At 35.2% G+C, this 13007-nt stretch overlaps 1 protein-coding gene across 8 annotated transcripts in view; it reads left to right on the top strand.

Moving 5' to 3' along the window:
• The window catches only part of BRAF (B-Raf proto-oncogene, serine/threonine kinase), a 162139-nt gene that overhangs the window by 77945 nt on the left and 71187 nt on the right, over positions 1-13007 (top strand). For all 8 annotated transcript variants that reach the window (XM_036863233.1, XM_036863232.1, XM_036863235.1 and 5 more), the window contains exons 3-5: positions 2835-3098; positions 11227-11330; positions 12176-12278. In XM_036863233.1, coding sequence (XP_036719128.1) covers positions 2835-3098; positions 11227-11330; positions 12176-12278 — 471 coding nt within the window. The remainder of the gene's footprint in view (positions 1-2834; positions 3099-11226; positions 11331-12175; positions 12279-13007) is intronic.

A 13007-nucleotide genomic window follows, 5' to 3' on the forward strand; every position in this document is an offset into this window, starting at 1 on the left:
GCAAAGAAATCTGAAAAACATTAAGGGATTAATGTTGACAATGAACAGATTAGTGTGGTAGTGAGGATGAAATTTAAGACAGTGGGATAAGTGTGTGTGCATCGGGGTATGGGAGGTTCCCAGTTGAGATCTTGTCATCATTTGGAACTCTTTGGTAAAGAACTGTTTGTATCCTGGATCTTGAAGGTAGAGTAGAAACAAATGCCTTTATAGATACGAGGTTTAGAGAACTTCAAGGCAGGAGTGTTGTAAGAGTAATCAGCATCCACACAGAATGCAGCAAGGATAATGGGGTGAAATGAGTCAAGCCAGGTACAGAACAAGGTAGGCAAGTACCTTGGTAGATTGCAGCTATGAGGATGGAGAGAGGTAGAATAAGTAAATGTTTTGTACTAAGGAAGAGTTATTGATAAATGCAGTGAAATAATAGATTGTAATCCACAGTGGAGGGAACAATATATTTTCAAAAATTAAGGCTAGTATTTTAATAAAGAAATAACATTCAGAAAATTTGTTTACATTTATTACTTTTCCTAAGCCTAACTTTGTGTAGTAAATGTACTTGCCCAGGTGACAGTAAATAAGAATATTTGATCTACGCAAGGAGGAATTTTTGTCTCCCAGGCTGCATGTACATAATCTTCAAAGTGTAAGAATTGTGTTAGTCTTCATTTTTGTGGTTTGAGTCCCAAACTCTACTAGGTACGTGTGTGCTCAATATGTATTTATCGAATGATCAAAATCTCAATAAGTAGATCATACTGAAAAAGATTCCCTTAAGTAATTAGCCCATCGAACTGAAAGCTAAATAGAAATACAGCTCAGAAAATTTTGGACTGATTTGGTTATAGTGCCTGAGATGCTGTGAAACATTTCACGGTCAGCGTTGGACAACTATTAGATTGTAAAGGAGAGGGCATTTTGGTGTAGTTTACTTCACTAGCTCATTTTAGTATTTTCCCTCCCCAACCCCCCAAAAATTATATGGTAGGATCAAGCATATCAGGTGTGGTGGCCTATATTGAAATGAAATTTCTCCTTTATTCTCCTCTACCTTAGATAATTCTCCCTTGCTTATAGAATGAAGTTCAGGCTTCATAACATAATATATACATTCTCTACAAGCTGGTCCCTTACCCACTTTTCCAGTCTTATTATTTGTGTTCCTGTTCTTCACTTAAATTTCACAAACATCTATTGATCCCTTGATAATGTCCCAGGTATTGTATGATGTTCAGCTATGCTAGTCCATAGTTTTCCTCTATGTCTTAAAATTTCTTACCTCCTTACTCTGTTACAAAATTTCTCCTGTGCTACACAGTACTCTCTTCTCCCCACTTAACTCCATCTATCTAAATGCTAACCTTTTAAGACCCCCCCTCTTTCCTTACTCTTATCTTGTATCAAGAACGTTCTTTGTTTATTTCTCATGTACAATACTTGCACAAATAAAAATGCATCGGGCTTCCCTGGTGGCGCAGTGGTTGAGAATCTGCCTGCCAATGCAGGGGACACGGGTTCGAGCCCTGGTCTGGGAGGATCCCACATGCCGCTGAGCGGCTGGGCCCGTGAGCCACGACTACTGAGCCTGCGCGTCTGGAGCCTGTGCTCCGCAATGGGAGGGGCCGCGACAGTGAGAGGCCCGCGCACCGCGATGAAGAGTGGCCCCCGCTTGCCACAACTAGAGAAAGCCCTCGCGCAGAAACGAAGACCCAACACAGCCATAAATAAATAAATAATTAAATTAAAAAAAATGCATCCACCTGCTTCTTTGTAGCCCAATAAGTGATGGGAAATGCCATTTTTAAAAATCTTTGATTCTTTTAAATCTTTTTAAATCTTTGTAGCCTTTCATAAATTATAGTGTTGCATCTATTTGGGGTGGTAAGGAGACATGGTGGATTATAGTGTGGGAGAAGGTGATTACTACTGCCTCAAAGAACCATGGACACATACATTCCAGTTCATTCCATCTCTTTATCTTCAGTATCATTCTGTTTCCAAGATTCTTCCTACTTTTAGAATATGCTATCTTATGTGATCATTTGACCTTGTAGCTTTAGTAAAATGAAACTTCTAGGAAGATACCCTGATGGATAATGGCCTTAAAATTTCTTGACTGCAGGGTGTAAACTACCTTTTCAAACAAAATTCTATTCTCTAAGCAGTATTTGATGGGAAAAGGGAGGTCATAAGATATCCATAGTGAGTAAAAGAAGGTATTTTAACTAATAGCTGTTTCAGAAAAAAAAAGTGGCAGTTATACATCCTCTGATCCCTGTTGAGGAGATTTTGGTGGTAATGGTGAGATCTGACACTGTGTACCTTAGTCTTGTGTTTTGACAGATCTCTCTAACACCTCATATCCTTTGCAGCCTCTCTCTCAGTTCTTTAGAGAGAGAGAGGCAGAGAGAAGTATGAAACCTTATATGCCTACAACTTTTCTGGAAAAAAAATTAATAGAGAGGGTATTTATCTGTGATGTATTAGTATTTTATCTTATGTTAGATATGTAGTTTGGAAGATAAATTGTGATTTGGCCAGAAAATTGCAAATACTGGTTTTTTAAAATTAATATTCATGGCTATTATAGACATATATATATGTGTGTGTGTGTTACTTTCTAGATGTAGTGTCTTATAACAAAATATTTATCAATTTAAAGGTAAAAGTACTAATTTACAATACTTCCAGCACTTATTTTGTAATTTGTAATACAGAATCGTGTTAGCTAGATTATAAAGAGATTATAATCAAAGACTTAAATTTCACATTTCCTTTTGTTACTGTCAGGAAAAAGTCCAGATTCAATGTAAGTCTACTTTATTTTATAGGCCTATGAAGAATACACCAGCAAGCTAGATGCCCTCCAACAAAGAGAACAACAGTTATTGGAATCCCTGGGGAATGGAACTGATTTTTCTGTTTCTAGCTCTGCATCAACAGACACCGTTACATCTTCTTCCTCTTCTAGCCTTTCAGTGCTGCCTTCATCTCTTTCAGTTTTTCAAAATCCCACAGATGTGTCACGGAGCAACCCCAAGTCACCACAAAAACCTATCGTTAGAGTCTTCCTGCCCAATAAACAGAGGACAGTGGTGAGTCAACTTTAATATCATCATTGCTTTTTCTTTGTATTTTTCAGAAAGACTAGTTGTTGAAAATGAAATGTGATACCCAGTGGTCACGCAAATGTAAGCATCCATTTCAAACAAGAATGGAAAAGACATAATTATTTGGTGCCTAAGTCTGTGTTCCTTAACTGGAACAAATTGCATTGTTTTTAGTGTCGGATTTGACATTTATACCTGTCTGTCAAACTTGAACCACACTCAAGTCTGAGTACTAGTGCCAGGGCTCCAAATAAAGGTTCAAGTTTCCCTTGTGAATTCTTAACTATAGACCTGTTCTTATCATAGCGTGTGGGGTTCATAATTATATTACCTGCATTATTCAGGAATTCTTAACCCAAGAAATTAACAACTGGTGCTGAAGTGGCAAAGCATTCAGGCACTGGGCAGAAACAAATGCAAAGCCTCCCATAGCCCATATAGGTCTCATGGAATTCAAAATGCCTCAATGACAAGGTCAAAATCACAAGTTATAATATGCAAGGAGACAGTCTACCATCAGTGCATTAGAAGACTTAAAAATAGCAAGATTAGATTCCTAAGAAGGAACCAAATAGAATTTCTAGGTGGCCTTAAAATGTAAAACTCAGTGGATGAGTCATCATCTCTGAAGTATTATTGCTAAAAATGATTGTGTTGAATGTTAAGCTTCTGGACTTTCCATTTTATAAGAAACACGGGATAAAGGGAAAAGTTAAGCACCATGAGGAAGCAAGTAGACAAATCCAGAAGGTGGACATTCTATAAGACAAACAGCCTGGACTCAATGTCATGGAGGATAAAAGGTTGGGGGTTATTCTACACTGAATAAGACTGAAGAGACAAAACAAACAAATGCATTGTGTGATCCTGGTTTGGGACCAGGGTGGGGAAGAGCTGTAGAAGTCCTTCTTGAGATAGGAAATGTTGAGTGTTGATTGAATATAATATGTTCTTATGGAATTATTAGTTTTCTTAAGTGTGACAATAGAGATATTTTTATGTAGGAGAATGTCTTTATTCTTAGGAAATACATGCTTAAATATTTAGGGGTAAATTGTCATGATGCCTGCAACCCCCCTCCCGCCCCTTTTTTGAAATAAAACTTACATATAATAAAGTGTACAAACCTCAAGTGTACAGCTCAGTGACTTTCTACATGTGTAAGTGCCATGCAGACCAAGATGTAGAACATTTCTAATGTGAGTGTTCTCTTGTGCTCCCTCAATTCAGTGACCACCTTCAAGAGTAACCACTATTCTGAATTCTATCTCAATCAGTCAATTTAGAACTTTCAAATGGTATGATGGAAACAAAATGTTAAAGAGAGAAAACAAATATGAAAAAATAATTTTAGGGCTTCCCTGGTGGCGCAGTGGTTGAGAGTCCGCCTGCCGGTGCAGGGGACGCGGGTTCGAGCCCTGGTCTGGGAAGATCCCACATGCCACGGAGCCCTCGCACAGAAACGAAAACCCAACACAGCCATAAATAAATAAATAAATAAATAAAAATTATAAAAAAATAATAATAATAATTTTAGGATCTGAGAGAACTTGGATGTTAATTGTACCACTCCTTCTAATTTTCTGTGTTTGAAATTTTTCATAGTAGAGTTGGAAAAATTCAAAGAACATAGGACAAAAGAAAAATAGAAAGTTAAAAAGAAACAGTTGCCACTAGGAAAAAAAACTAATGAACATATTCATGCTGATTTGAGGACGTAGCAAAGTTTTAGAAAAGAACATTCATAAGGTTTTTAACTTTTTTATTTAGGAAACTTATTTATATGGAAAAGTATAAAGGACAATATATTAAACACCTGTGTTTAGTCACCTACAATGAACAAGTATTAATGTTTGTTATATTTGCTTCATATTACACGTACACACACATATATAACATATATCCATACATACGTACATACATATATATATTTAGGTCCCTCTTACCTGTCCCATTCCCTTCCCAAACATCCTTCATCCCACCTTGTCCCCCAAGAAGTAGCCACTATGATAAATGTGGGGTACATTCAATCGATATTTTTATATTTTACTACATGGATATGTACCTATAAGCATTTTTTTTTAATTTATAAAATAGTATGATACTGTATGTAATGTTTAACATCTTGTCCTTTTTATTCAAAATTATAATTTCAAGGTATACATATGTATGTGTTGATACATATAGGTCTGATTCTTTTCAATTTCACACAGTTTATCCTGACAGACATCTAGGTTATGTTCAGTTTTTGTGTTATTACTAACAGTGCTAAAATATGAACATCTTTATACAGGACTCTTTGTCTACAAGTAATGGGGTATTTCCAAGTTGCAGACCTGTAAGTGGATCTCTCAATGGGAAATGCAGATTTGGTTCAAAGGCTGTAAATACCAGGTGTCTGAAAAAAATATCTAAAACTACTAAATTAATTTTAACATCTGTGGGGAGGAAGCTCTCAAAGCAGCTTATCTTTTTTGGTTTCCTCAGTGTCTAACAATTAGTAGGTGTTCTATAAGTATTTTTGAAAGAATGAGGCTTTGGGTTTACCGTAGCCTGAGATTTGTAAATAAATATCTGCTGATTGGTATTAACCCTGATTGTATCTAACATAATGAAAGGAAGGACAGTGGGAACAGATAGGGCAATGTTGGATCCTTCAAAATCATGCCTTGGTTGTACGATAATTAAAGCAAGAAATGTTTATGGAATGGAAGAGATAAGGAGAAGCTAAACAAGCTGTCCTTGTTTTAGCCAGTTTGAGGAAAAACATGTAAAGAGCACAAAAACGTGTAGGAAACTCTCTCTTACTAGCACAAGTAAGTAGTTTTAATGGTATAGATTGAGTAAAGGGACATCATTAGAGTAAATGCTAGAACCCCAGGGAATACCCTCCCTCTCCCTTTATTTTTAGCAAAAGCAAAGCAGAAATCGCTAAGATCTGCAAGTGATGAAAGAGAGTTACAGATTCCATCCTTTTGTAGGCAAGAAGAATACCTGTTGCATAGTGGTTTACAGTTTGTAAAAATGTTGCCCCATACTCTCATTTGATCCTCATAGTAACTTTGTGAGGCAGAGTACTATATGGAGCAGTATTAACTCATGTTGATATTTAAAATACTGTGTTTAATTTTAATAAAATAGCTGTGAAGTCTGGGACATTCTTGACTCCTCATAAATTCTATTAACTTTTGCCACAGTGAAAGGACTTAATCTGTTGCTAGATAAGTTTTCCCCCTTGGAGGTCTAATGAGGTAATTGATTAAATTTAGTTTTGGGTTTCAATTTAATTGGGACCAGCAATTTAGGAGTAAAAGACCTACCACCTTTATAAAATCTTGTGATCACTTGTTCTTTGTCAGTTAAATACAACTTGACCAGGATGCCTACTTAATTCTAAAATGGCTTTCACCTTAGGAAGTTTTGGTAGTATATATAGTCAGCCTCTTTTTACTTTAAAAAGACCATGTTATAAGCAGATCATATTAAATTTTTCCTTTTATTATATTGTGAATTGGTTTAACAGTCTATAATAATAAACTATATTATGACTGGTTTAACAGTCCTAAAAAAGGACTTGACATCAAGATAAATTATGATAAAATCAGGAAGCTATAAATTTAGGTTTATTTTAAAAACCCATATATCAGCATGTATAATCTGTGCCAGTTTATACAAGGAGATCTCAGTGTATCATGAAGTTCACTTAAAGCGTGTAATAAAGTCTGCATTGTAAAGAATTTAAACTACCAAATTAATCTACTAGCTCAGATAATTAAACGTGTGGTAATTGTGACGGCCGCCTGAATTTTGATGGCCACTCCTTTAAGAAGGAGTTCTTAAGGTTTTAAGAGAACATTTTATATGGAAAATTTTAAACATACGCAAAAGTAGGGTAGTGTGGTGGACCATCATGAATCCATTGATAAAAGATGATTTATATTCACTTTAAAAACTGGTATGTTAAAGTTTAGACTGATACATTTTGTTTTGGTCTAAATTTTCCTTTGGCAAATACTCAGATGATTACATTGACTATAGAACTTTGTTTGTTAAGGTAGGATGCTTGTTTTAAAATTATTTTAGAGAAAAGTTATTGCTGCTTTGACAGCCTAATCAGGGACATTTAATTTTGTAATTTGGAGAAGAGGCATTAACCTGGTTCTTTTGAAAATATCTTTTTAGTCTTTTCAGCCTTAAAATTTGAGGCAGTGCTCCCCTTCCCCTTTTCCTTTTTGAATAGGTAATTCTTTCATATGGTATTTACATCAGGAAATCTTGTTTCCACCTCTACCTCTATACATCCAGTTTCCCCTGTACCTTTTAGGTAACTATTTTTATTTGGGTGGGTGTGTGGGTGTGTGTGTTTTCTGGGTTTCTTTATGTAGCAAGAAGAAAATAAAAAGATATATTCTTATTTCTCCACTCCTCTTCGTACACACAAGGCATCATACTGTATATATCTTTCTGTATTTTGCTTTTAATGTTTATGTAGGCCATCCTGGAAATTTTCCATTTCCACATATAGCATGCTTAAATATTCTTTTTTATAGCTATAGATTCCATTGTATAGACGTACTATAGTTTACCAGTTATATATTATGGTATACCAAAAGTAGGCTTCCTTGATCAAAGAGAAATTTACATTTGTAATTTTGATAAGAAACTTTCGAATTTTGCTTCACAGGTTTTGCTTAGTCTTGCACTGCTATCAGCAGTGTATGAGATGCCTGTTTACCATAGCCTCATCAACAGAGTATGTCGTCAAACTTTTGTATTTTTGCCAATGTGATAAATGAAAGATATTTTGGCAAGTTTGAGTTTGCTTTTCTCTGAGGTTGAACACCTTTTCATAAGTTTGAAGGCCGTTTATATTTCTGTTTTCCTGAACTGTCTTTCATGTCCTTTGCCCGTTGATCCTGATCTCAATTTTTCAGGAGCTCTTTATATATCATGAAGATTATATGCCTCTTATATAAGTTGCAAATATTTTTTTCCCAGTTTGCATTTGTCTTTTGACTTTGCTTATATAGTCGTTCCTCAGTATCTGCAGGGGATTGGTTCCAGGACCCCCTGAAGATACCAAAATCCTTGGATGCTCAAGTCCCTTATATAAAATGGCATAGTATTTGCATATAACCTATGCACATCCTCCTGTATACTTTAAACCATCTCTAGATTACTTATAGTAGGCAAATTTAAGTTTTGCTTTTTTGGAACTTTCTGGAATTTTTTTCTGAATATTTTTGATCCTCGGTTGAATCCACGGATGTGGCACCCACAATATGGAGGGCTGACTGTAGTATGTTGTGTGTGTTTTGCCATCTAAAAAGTTCTTAGTTATGTGTAGGTGAATTTAACATTTTTCTTTTATGGCTTCCAGACTTTGCATCATAGATTTATAGACCTTCTTCACTTGAGGTTATAAAGGAGCTTGCCATGTGTTTCTTCCAGTTCTTTTATGGTTTGTCCCCTCCTTCCTTCAACATTTAAATATTTGATCCATTTGGAATTTACCCTAGTATACAGTATGTAGTATGGGTGAACCTTTTTTTCCTAGATTGGTTCCAGTAGTTCCAACATCAGTTATTTAAAAGTTCATCTTTATCCTATTTCAGATGCTGCCTTTATTTTATTTTGATTTTCTTTATGTGTCGGAGTCTGCTTTGGTCTTTCTGTTTTATTCTGTTGGTCTGTCAGTCTGTTGAACAGGTATCATGAGGGAACAAAAATCAGCCTACAGAAGTGAATGAGGACTGATAGGTGACTTCCCCTTGGTGATAAGAGTGGAAAACCAAATTTTTGCCTACTGATGAAACATATATACACCTTGGAATCAACCTGTTCAGAGAAGCATAAGGGAGCATAGCTATATTAGAAGATGGCATTACAGGAGTGCATGAGGGGAATTACCAAAGGAACTGAAAGGTTGATAGCCCCAGCCCATTGATGACCTCGTATGCCATATTAAGGAATTTGACTTTTGTCCTATAAATAACTGGAAAATTTTGAGAAGACTAATGAAATGTAAGGTTATATCTTAGAATGGGATTCTAAATCTGAGTTCAGTGGACTCCTCAGCAGTCCATATATAGGCTTGAAATTTTATGTTCCAGAGAGAGTATCTAAGGCTTTCATCAGGTTCTCAGAAGTATTTGACACACACACATGTTAAGAATACCTTCTTTAGAAAGATTTCACTGATAACATGGGGACAGGATAGATTGGATGGGGTTTAAAACTAAAGATAGGGTTGCCAATCAAGATGTTTTTGCTTTAGGGTAGGCAGAATATGAGTTGCAGAGGGAAAAAGTAAGCTTTCCCTTCTGTTCATTATTTCTGGAAGGTATGGCCAGTTCTCACGATTTGCAGTAGTTATGTTCTATACATTCCCTGCAAACACTGAATTAGTGAATACTGAACCATTGCTCCTAGGAGAAATGCAGGATTACTGTTATAAATGAGCCAAAGATGGCTTCTTTATATTGGCCCCTAGATTGTTTATTTCTTCACAGCCGACTGGGGTCCATTAGCTTAAAAGTCACCTGGCACTTGTCTACAGTATGAGAGCTAGAAGAAGAAGGCAGTGTCACCTTGATTAACCTCAGCTGGGAAAGTATGCCTTGAGCAACTCAAATTTTTCAGTCCTCTGCGCATGTCTGCAAAAGCACTGCAAGTATTGATTTTGGGGTTACAAATAAATTTTAGCAAACAGACAAATTTGCAAATGCAGAGTCTATGAATAAAGAGGATCAACTGTACCAATCCAGTCTCTTGAATATTTCCAATGATGAACCTACTCCCTCATGGTAAACTTTTCCCTTGCTGGATAGTTTTAACGGTTATATTGAGCTAAAATCTGCCTCCTGTGTTTTCTAATCTTAGGTCCTAATTTGGCTTTCTGGATTGTTCCCCTTCAATATACTGTTTAGATTCAGCTGTCTTATATTCATTTTCACTCCATTTTCCCCCCTTCTAGCATAAGTTTCCCAATTTCTTTGGAAACTTTTGGTTTGCTAAGTACTTTAGTGATTTAAAAGAATGAAACCTTTAATTTTGTTATTAACTAACATTTGCTCTGTCTGCACTCCCCTCCCCCCATAAAGACTGACCAACCTGAACTCCCGTTGCTTCACTTTAGTCTACACTGTGTTTGTCAGTCCTTTTTCAGTTTTAAATTATTTGGATTAATATCTGGGGAGATGGGTCACTGGCAGAAAAAGCCAGGATAGAGATAACTTCAAATATACAGAAAGATTCTTATCTCTATTTTCAGTGCCTCTTTTCTCCCTGCTCCTAATGTCATCTCTACTTCTCCTTAGGTTAGCTTCATTCTGTAGCCAGGTTTTCTCAGTGTACTAGGGAAGATGGCCATTAGGGACTCCAGATTTCTATCCTCTTGGAACACTTTAACTACAGTAGAAACAGAAACTTCTCTCACCCAGTGTCCATCTATCAGTTAAGGAAAGAACTCTGGTACTGTTTGGGTCATATATCTAGCCCTGGATTAGGAATATGGGAAACTGATTAGCCAGCCTATATCATGTGTAGCCAGAAAAGTAGTGACCCTTGTGATTGATGGCCTCTCCAGAACCATGTGGTTTTTAGGGAAGGGTGGGTTGCCAGAGGAAATAAAAGTGCTAAACAACTAAACAGCAAATATCAGCTATACACATTAAGACAAGTATTTTCTTCTGCTATGTTTAGGATCAGTAAGACATCTCTTAGGGAACATCATTATGATTGAAGGATTAGAGTTTTCAGCTTTGAACAATGTTGGATCAAAATTGATTTTGCTTTAAATGTTGACATCTATTATTTCTCAGCGGTGAGCACGTAGGGATCTGTAGTATTTTCTGTTCTTTTATATGTTTAAGATATTTTGTAATTTTAATAAAAAACGAAAAATAAATTTTGCTTTGATTTAAGTTGGTAATAATAGATACTTGAGTCATAATTTCCCATTAATATTAAGTTAGTGAAATGATTTTCTGACAGAGTAATCCATATGACATTTTAAAGGTATTATAAAGGTAAATTATTGGTTTTTTTCAATGATGTAAAAAATATATAATTTATTTCCTTTACCTCATAGCATATGTTTATGATACCATAGGTACCTGCAAGGTGTGGAGTTACAGTCCGGGACAGCCTGAAGAAAGCACTGATGATGAGAGGTCTAATCCCAGAGTGCTGTGCTGTTTACAGAATTCAGGATGGGTATGGTTTGTATGTGATGTGAAACTTTGTTTAAAAAAGGAAGAAAAAAACCTCAGACATGAAATTTTGGAGTTTTCTGTAAGATCTTTACCCAAACCTAGGGTATTGAAAATCAACTTCAGGAAAAAAATATTAATACTAAGTTAATTAGCCTAAAGAAATCTTGTAGGCCCTTTGAGGAGTTAACATTAGATAATTTCTTGTGACGATAGTGTTTGTTACTCTGATCAAATGACTTTGTTTAGGGTTTGAGATTCTTAAAATTTTTGAACTATTTTTTATGTGTCTTATTTGAATAATGGACTCTTTTCCACTCCTTTATTTTTAATATAAACTCATAGTTTCACAAAAGACTTACCAAAATTAACATTTTATATTGAACTATTTTTCAGAAAGCATCTAAAATTGTGCCATGAATCTCCCAACCCCAATTTTGAGTCCCGTTTTTTTAAAACAAAAAAAAAGTCTCCTTTTTGGGGCATATTGTCCCTTGAGTACTCTTTTTCTTTGAATGGATAGGTAAATCCGTACCTGTGTTTTTTTTTTTTTTTTTTTTGGACCCCAGGAACAATCCATTTTCTGCTGTTGTAGGTCTTTTCTGGAGCTGACTTGAAGAAAAGAGTACATCTCTTTACCCTGCTGTTTGTCCAAGAGTGATACATTTATTTGGGGTAAACTTAAAAATTAATTTATTGCCATTTAAATTTCTAACGATGGAAGACCAGGGAGCCAAAACTCCCTCACCATTACTAGCCCCTCAATAACCAATTTTCATATCTTCAGCATGAGGTTTATGAAGATCTTTAGGTATGATAACCAAGAAAGGCTGTGTCTACACTTTTCAGAGAGAAGAAACCAATTGGCTGGGACACTGATATTTCCTGGCTTACTGGAGAGGAATTGCATGTAGAAGTGTTGGAGAATGTTCCACTTACAACACACAACTTTGTATGTACCTTTATATTTTTTTTAATGTCAGAAATCTTCAAGTTCTTGTGAATGAATTTTTATAGAGAATATGAAGTATGGATGAATAATTTTGGCATTGATATTTTACCTAAGTTGAAAATCAGTTCTGTTATTTAAAAAAAACAACACATATTTAAAGAGTTTTGTTTTAATCATTACACTTTATTTTTAATTTAAAAAAGTAATAACATGTATGTATGTATATAATTGACTCACTTTGTTGTACACCTGAAACTAACACAACATTGTAAATCAACTATATTTCAATTAAAAAAAAATTAAAAAAAAAAAAGTAATAGATACTCATTATTGAAAGAAAATTCTTCAAAATTTGAGTGGTACAAAAGTATATCAAGTAAAAACGTGAAAGTACCCTATCAGAGGTAAACAGTTGTTAATTGATTATTGTGTAGTCTTCCAAAGTCTTTCTGTATATAAAACATGTGTCTGTGAACCCAAAGTTTTCTCCTTTCTTTTTTTTCTCCCTTCCCTTTCCTTCATTATTTTCCATTTTTTCCTTTTTTTAAAACTAAAAAATGGAATCATGTTTTGTATGATAGTCTTCATTTTTTTTTTTTTTAAGTTAAACAAAGCATCATGGGCATCCTTCCATGTCAGTACACCTAGCTTTATAATGATTGCATAATAGTCCATAAGAATATAAATTCGGTATATTTAACCATCTCTCTTAATAGACATATAAGTTTT

This window comes from Balaenoptera musculus, chromosome 9 (genome assembly GCF_009873245.2).
Source record: "Balaenoptera musculus isolate JJ_BM4_2016_0621 chromosome 9, mBalMus1.pri.v3, whole genome shotgun sequence".
Classification (NCBI taxonomy): domain Eukaryota; kingdom Metazoa; phylum Chordata; class Mammalia; order Artiodactyla; family Balaenopteridae; genus Balaenoptera; species Balaenoptera musculus.